Source organism: Megalobrama amblycephala, linkage group LG9, assembly GCF_018812025.1.
Source record: "Megalobrama amblycephala isolate DHTTF-2021 linkage group LG9, ASM1881202v1, whole genome shotgun sequence".
In the NCBI taxonomy this organism is placed as follows: domain Eukaryota; kingdom Metazoa; phylum Chordata; class Actinopteri; order Cypriniformes; family Xenocyprididae; genus Megalobrama; species Megalobrama amblycephala.
The window spans coordinates 41,434,808-41,441,956 of NC_063052.1; the positions used below are offsets into that span (position 1 = coordinate 41,434,808).

Genomic DNA, 7,149 nt, shown 5'->3' on the forward strand with positions numbered 1-7,149 from the left:
AAGTGTATTTTTATGATAGCAGATAGTAACTGTAAAGGGTAGGGCTAAAGGTGCCTTTGATTTTATTTCCCTCTAAACCACTAGATTGCACAAAAACTTGCGCAGCATTTTCCTAAATATCCGCTTTTCAAAATGCACGTGCAAATTTGTCCGATCTTTGACGCGATCGCAGGCAGCAACACAAAGTTGATTCTGAGGTAGTTTGATCTAATATTTGATGTTTTTTAAAATCTTGTTGCTTTAAGTAGCAAATGAAAATCCATTAGACAAACTTTTTTCCCCCTGTAATCATACACTTTGAGAGTAGTGAAAAGCACAATTTTCTTAAGGTGTGACTTTAGCCCCGTTGTACCCTACTATTATAATGGGGTAGGCCTAAATCAAATGTAGGCTGATATTGCCTACTGTATTTGGCCAGTTACTGAGTTTAGATTCATCTTACCAATTAGAATTTAGTCTATTTTTGTGATTTTTTTTTAGATTGTAATGTTATAATGTTCTTCTAATAACCATAAAAGGTTCTACTGCCAGTCAACACCATGAAACAATATAATTAAATCTTGGGCACAAAACATTCGGCCTTTCAATCTTTTTAGTTTTTCTCAGTGTGATAGTAGATCTGACATCATTGACTTGTGTTTGAAGAGGTTTAGCATTAGTAATGATAAGGTTTCCTGCCAGAAAATACACAAACACATGACATTTCTTAGTTTTTCTGCTGTTTATTTGATCAGGACACATTTATCATTGAATACGTCTGTTGACATTTTTAAACAAGCTTTATGTGCTACAAAACTGTTTATATTTTATATTTACATTTATATTTACATTTTAAAGCTCAGTGTAGATAAATATATAATGTCTAAAGATACAGTCTAATGATAGGGATGTTAGCTGTTCTTTTTGAACTCATTCAGAACTGCAGTTGTGCAAATTAAAATACTTAGCTTGAATATTGTTTATATATGTTGAATTAATAAATAATGCATTGAAGGCAGTGACACAGTGCTTTCATAGTTAAGTAAATATCATTGACAAGGCCAAATTTACCACAAAATCATCTGAGCCACAGTTGTGTATTTGTTTCTCTACAATAATGTTGATTTAACTGTCAGAGCAAAGCTCAGATTGTCAAATAAAGCACATAAATGTGTCATTTAGTTGATTCACAACTCATCAGAGGTGCACGTTTCGCTTCTGTCCATCCTTTCTGCTGTCCACGATGGTAAATGATTCCTCCTGCAGCAACTGTAGTCAGAAAAAACACAAACACAGCGAGTCCAACAACGCTGAACATCAACACACGCTCCGTCACCGTCACTCCATCTACAGACACAGAAGAGATATCAGATTCAAACACCCAGACAGTGTTAGAAATAGTGCTGGATCTCCAGAAAAATCAATTAAACAATCAACATGTTACCTGTGACATCAACGTTTTTTGGCAGTTCTGTGACAGAAACACAAATATATGTCACTTCTTATGTTCACTATGCCCATCTCCCCTACAGTGACAAGTTTGTGAAGATATGATGAGAAAACTGAAATATGTTACCGTTAATCTGATTCTCCAGTCTGATGGGTTTGTCGAAGTGCATCTCTGGAGCGTCAGATTTTGTTCCACAGAAATAAAGACCAGAATCTGACTCTGATACTCCTGAAATAGTTAGAGAAACTCTAGTGATCCATTTGTCTGCAGTCATTTTCAGATGATTTTTGTCTTGATTGTAGGTGGTCAGAAATTTTCTTCCAGTTACATCTTTCTCTCCAGAAATCAGCAGAACGAGCTCTTCAGATCTGAGATGATACCAGGCCACTTCATGTCCGTTTCTCATGCTGCAGTTCAGAGTGATGTTTCCTCCCATCTGAGCTCTGAACCGATCAGAAGATCCTCGTACTGACGCTTCTGGAGACACAATGATAATTAGTATACAGAATAGGTTTAAAATAATTATATGATGAAATGTATTTAAGTTTGTGTAATGTATATAATTATATTATAAAATTTACCACTGGAAGTGCTCAGCATATTTCTAAAGCAAATTATAACAAAGAAAATAATTTTTTTCATTTTGTCTCAACAGAGCACAGGCAGAGACTGAAACCAAACTGCTGCTGCTTTTCCGACATACTGTATGTGGAAACGATCTTTGAAAAAAATCTGTAAAAATTCCCATCCTTAATCATTTTCTCAGCAGAGTCCTCCCCAGATGTGGTTTTCTTCAGAAATGTTTTTTTAACAAAACACTTCCTGTAAATGCGCATGTAGTTACACAAAGAATTGTCAAAGCAAAGTGGCTTACGTACATAATCAGCTGCTTTATTGACAACCATATTTCTCCCATCCCGATTTGGTTTCCAATCCATACGATCCAGCTTTCTTTACATAATTGTATGTACCATTTATGTCCTCCAAGGTGCCCTTGACCAAGATACCGAACCCCCAGTCGCTCCCTGAGCGCCACAGCAAAAACATCTGCCACTGCTGTGTGTGTTCACGCTGTGTGCAATTGGATAGATGAATCGTTGCCTATCCCCTATATAGTGCACTATCTGCCATTCACCATGTAGATAATAGTAAATGTGTGAACAAGTGACCAATTTCAACAGCAGCTTCAGCGTCTATATTTATATTGTAGGGGGCGGGACGCTTTTGATTGGACAGAAGATCTGAAGAGCATGGGATTTTAAATGACCAGAGACCTCAGTTTAACATCTCATCCAAAGGTTTGAAATATAATAAAGATAATTTTTCTGTCTACCCATTGTAATTTCTTTAAACCTCATTATAAACAAATGCTCTCAAGACTTAATAAGGTTAATAGGTAATTATAAGGAATGTTTAAAGGGGTGGTTGAAATACTTTAGTTAGTGAGTAATGTTGCAGTTTGATCATAAAAAACATCTGCAAAGTTATGACACTCAAAGTTCAATGCAAAGGATTTTATTTTACAGAATTCGCTGTTTAAAGGACAGAAAAAAATAAAGGGGTGATATAATGCTACTTTCACAAGATACCCCACAGAACAATTTTTATAGCATTTTAAATTTGTCACTTTTTGAGGGTGAGTAAAAACATGCCATTACAGAAGAAAAGAAAAAAGAAAAAACACAGTAACACTTCACTTGAAGGGGTGTGCATAAGACATAAGACAATTGACCTTTCGCCGGGAGTTTGATTGACAAGCGATCTAACCAATCAGAACGCCGAATCCGCCATTTTGTCCGACAAAGCAGCCAGTAGTTAAAAGTTTAACCTCGGTGGAGTTAAACTTGAAAAATGGTGTGTATTCATTGACGTCTTTCCGCGTTTGAAACAACATTCATTCTCATGTTCATTCATGTTTATTTGATGCTATAAATGGACTAATAGGAAGGTATGATCGGTTTACGCGCGGTTGAGCTGAGGATCTACAGCAATCTGTCACGACCATGGTCACGACACATTAAAGAGCAACAAAACGGTTTTTATTGTTTGAATTTCTTTAATAACTACACGGTTTGAAAGCTGGGACTTTGTTTAATATCATAAGTAACCTGCTCTGTCTTGCCTGTCGATGTGTGGTCAGTATCCTCTTTGTTCCGCGATGTATTTTTAACTGCGTGTGGAGTGACAGCGCCACGGCTTGTCGGACAAAGCAACAGTAATTAAGGGGGGCGGGGCTCGGCGAAAGGCTAATTATGACGTGACACGTGTCATGAATATGAAGGAGGTTTTATGAATGTTTATGACAACTGTCATTAAGTGTCATTCGCTCAGTTATGTCATTTTTAATGCAAAGATGACATTGTTTGAGATGTCCGAGTTATGACAACTTGACATTACCAAGACATCATAACCTGTCATAAGCATGACATAGCAGATTAATTATCAAACTTAAGAAATTACTAAGCTTTATGGGTTAACATTACATTACATTATTTTGGTAACACTTCAGTATAGGGAACACATTTATAAACTATTAACTATGACTTTTCCCTCAATAAACTCCTAATTTACTGCTTCTAAATATAGTTAATTGTTAGGTTTAGGTATTGGGTAGGATTAAGAATGTAGAATAAGGTCATGCAGAATAAGGCATTCATATGTGCTTAATAATTACTAATAAATAGCCAATATTTTAGCCATATGAATGCTAATAGTAATAAGCAACTAGTTCAAAGACCCTAAAATAGTGTTACCATTATTTTATAACAGTGTCATCTTTTTTACGAAATTTGAAATTGTCTATTATCTGACCTTCTGTTGGAGGAAACTTAAAAAAAAAAAAAACATGAAATGAAATGAAAAATAGTCATGACACCTTTATAAAATTATTTGTCAGAGTATTGTCACTTAATGACATTTTAATGACAAGTTCAATTTGTACCACTGTAGTTGAGGTCAAGATAAATATTCATGACACTATTATAATGGCCTCATGTCAAAACCAACCACATGACAGTTTAATGTAATGTTAATTTATGAAGCTAAATGATGTCAAGTTGTCATGACAAAGACATCTCAAACAATGTCATCTTTGCATTAAAAATGATATAATTGAGCGAATGACATTTAATGACAGTCATAAACATGCATGAAACCTTCATATTCATGACATGTGTCATGTCAGTCTTATGCACACCCCTTCCAGTAAAGTGTTACCAAAAAAGCATCACTGGTAATTCTCATATCGCTCTGCTTCTTCAGAGAATTACAGTAATAAGCCCACATTTTTTCACATTTTCTCTTTTTTCCCTTTAACAGGCTGACTTGTAATATTTTCCATTGGACACACACACACACACACACACAAAACTAAAACACAAATCAAAAGATTCACATAATTTATTAAACAGGAATTGCAATGGAACATTATAATTTCTTTTATTCAGTATCTTTGGAATACAGTGGTGTTTTTGTTTAAATGGCCAGCAGCAATTCTACAATTTAGTAGAAATGTAACAGCACACAAAGATATTACAGCATAGATGATCCCTAAAAAGGCAATATGGCCAAATAATCTCTGACAGGAGTCCCATTTCACATCAATTTACCTGCTTTCTTGGGGTCCTTCCATTGATTTAGACTCTGTAAAATATATTGATAGTCATACATTTAGTTTTTTTTTTTTTTTTTTTTTTTTTTTAAATCATATCATCATTAGGAATAATATATTAATGTTGAATGTTGATACATCTATAGCTGCATTCACACAACAGCAGTATTCACACTCCAAAGTATATTTTAGAATCAGCTCATTCCCAAAATGGCTTAATTATCATAGAGAAGAAGAAAGTCAACTGGTATAGTGTTTATGTACCATTTGGTTGATCAAATCCTGAGCAAATGGTAATCAACTGTAGAATGGGAATGGGTGTGGGACACAGGGAATCATCTCGGATAATGAGGTGTCACAACTTCATTAACATACAGACCACAGCTGGTACAACATGAGAAACTACATTTACATGAGGAGTGGTAAACTGTAACAGGATAAAAGGTTTGAGATTTGGATGTTCTGGGTTCATTCCGACTCTGATGAACCCAAGGTGCTACATGTACCTTGTCACTGCTACACTGCAATAAACTTCTTCATCAAGATCTTCAACGTCCTCATCATTTTTTCTTACAATATTGTGGAATAAAGTCATAATTTTTGTTATTAATTATTTTATATATTAATAATTATCAGTTTGAACCACTGTATGAACTGTTTTAAATGTCTTTAGTAGCTTTCTGGACATCTGAAAGTGTTCTTGCTGTCAATGAAGGCCTCACTGAGCCATCGGATTTCATCAGAAATATCTTAATTTGTGTTCTGAAGATGAACGAAGATCTTACAGGTGTGGACAGTTTTGGGGTTACTATTGCGCTGAAGAGTACAGAGCTCGTGATTGGGTTGTGGTCACTCAGTGAGCAGCTGCTGTATTACAGTCAATGCAGTGACATGTAATGAATGATTGAGGCATTTATATAGTGCTTTAATACTGTACACCCAAAGCTCTGTGCAGCATCCAAAGGACATTGCTTGTTATATTATAGTGTCTCTGTCACCATATTGGGGCATTAGGACCCACACAGACCCTGGGGTGAGCGCCCCCTGCTGGCCAAGATTTAAACCTCATTATATACCAATGCATTCAAGGCTTGATTACATTCAAGTACAAAGCAAACTCGCTAGCAACATAGGTATGTTTATGTATAAGGCATGTTTATTTTTTTCTGCCCTTTCCAAATAACATTGACATAATAGTGTAGATGTATAAAATGCACCGTCACAGACTGATACAGAAAAATGTATCAGTTTAAAAAAACTCATCGTCCCAAATCTCAATAATAATTCTCATATCTCTGAATTCTCAGAGAATTACAGTAATAAGTACACTTTTTTTTCTGGGCCAGGGCAAGATATTTTTGATGAAATCCGAGAGCTTCCTGACTCCTCCATAGACAGCAATATAATTACTACTGTGAAACTAGGCCTGACTGTAATCCAGAGATTTCTTAACCATGCACCACAGCTTAAATTTCCCCATGGTTTGTCCCCTTATCCAAATTTACCAAATTTTTAACCTAATCACTTTCTTCCTAATTCTCCCAGCTCTTTCAACCAGACAGCAATATTTAAAATGCATTAAAAGTCAGAATAACAAGATGATACATAAAAGATATAAAATACATTAAAAATGAAATAAAAACAGGAAAAGAAATTTAAAGAATAAAAAGAATACGTATAAAATAAAGTGCAAACAGTTCGGACGTAGCACAGTGCTCAATCAGCAAATGCATAGATAAAAAGATGTGTTTTGAGTCTGGATTTGAATGTGGCTACTGTAGGAGCACACCTGATCTCTTCTGGAAGCTGGTTCAGCTGCGGCTGGCATAACAGCTAAAAGCAGACTCTCCCTGCTTTGAGTGAACCCTTGGTATTTCTAAATGACTTGATCCTGATGATCTGAGTGATCTGTTAGGTTTATATTCTTTGAGCATATCTGCAATGTATTGAGGTCCTAGGCCATTGAGTGATTTATAAACAAGCAACAGTACTTTAAAATCAATTCTAAATGCAACTGGAAGCCAGTGCAAGGACCTGAGGACTGGTGTGATGTGTTCATGTTTTCTGGTTCTGCTCAGCGTTCTGTACGAGCTGCAGCTGTCTTATGATC

The 7,149-nt window shown here is 35.6% G+C and overlaps 1 protein-coding gene across 4 annotated transcripts; it reads right to left on the reverse strand.

Moving 5' to 3' along the window:
- Positions 1-702: 702 nt before the first annotated feature.
- On the reverse strand, positions 703-3,675 carry LOC125274623. 4 transcript variants are annotated; one of them, XM_048200996.1, is made up of 5 exons: positions 2,011-2,273; positions 1,758-1,906; positions 1,556-1,657; positions 1,424-1,450; positions 703-1,326 (listed from the first exon to the last, which is right to left on the reverse strand). In XM_048200996.1, the coding sequence occupies exons 1-5, from the start codon at positions 2,069-2,071 to the stop codon at positions 1,318-1,320; spliced, it is 348 nt and encodes a 115-aa protein (XP_048056953.1). In that variant the 5' UTR covers positions 2,072-2,273; the 3' UTR covers positions 703-1,317. The 4 variants fall into 4 exon arrangements, with proteins under 4 accessions (XP_048056953.1, XP_048056952.1, XP_048056950.1 ...); XM_048200995.1 differs by lacking the exon at positions 2,011-2,273 and adding an exon at positions 3,538-3,675 and having other exon boundaries at positions 1,556-1,906; XM_048200993.1 differs by lacking the exon at positions 2,011-2,273 and adding an exon at positions 2,308-2,590 and having other exon boundaries at positions 1,556-1,906.
- Positions 3,676-7,149: the final 3,474 nt, after the last annotated feature.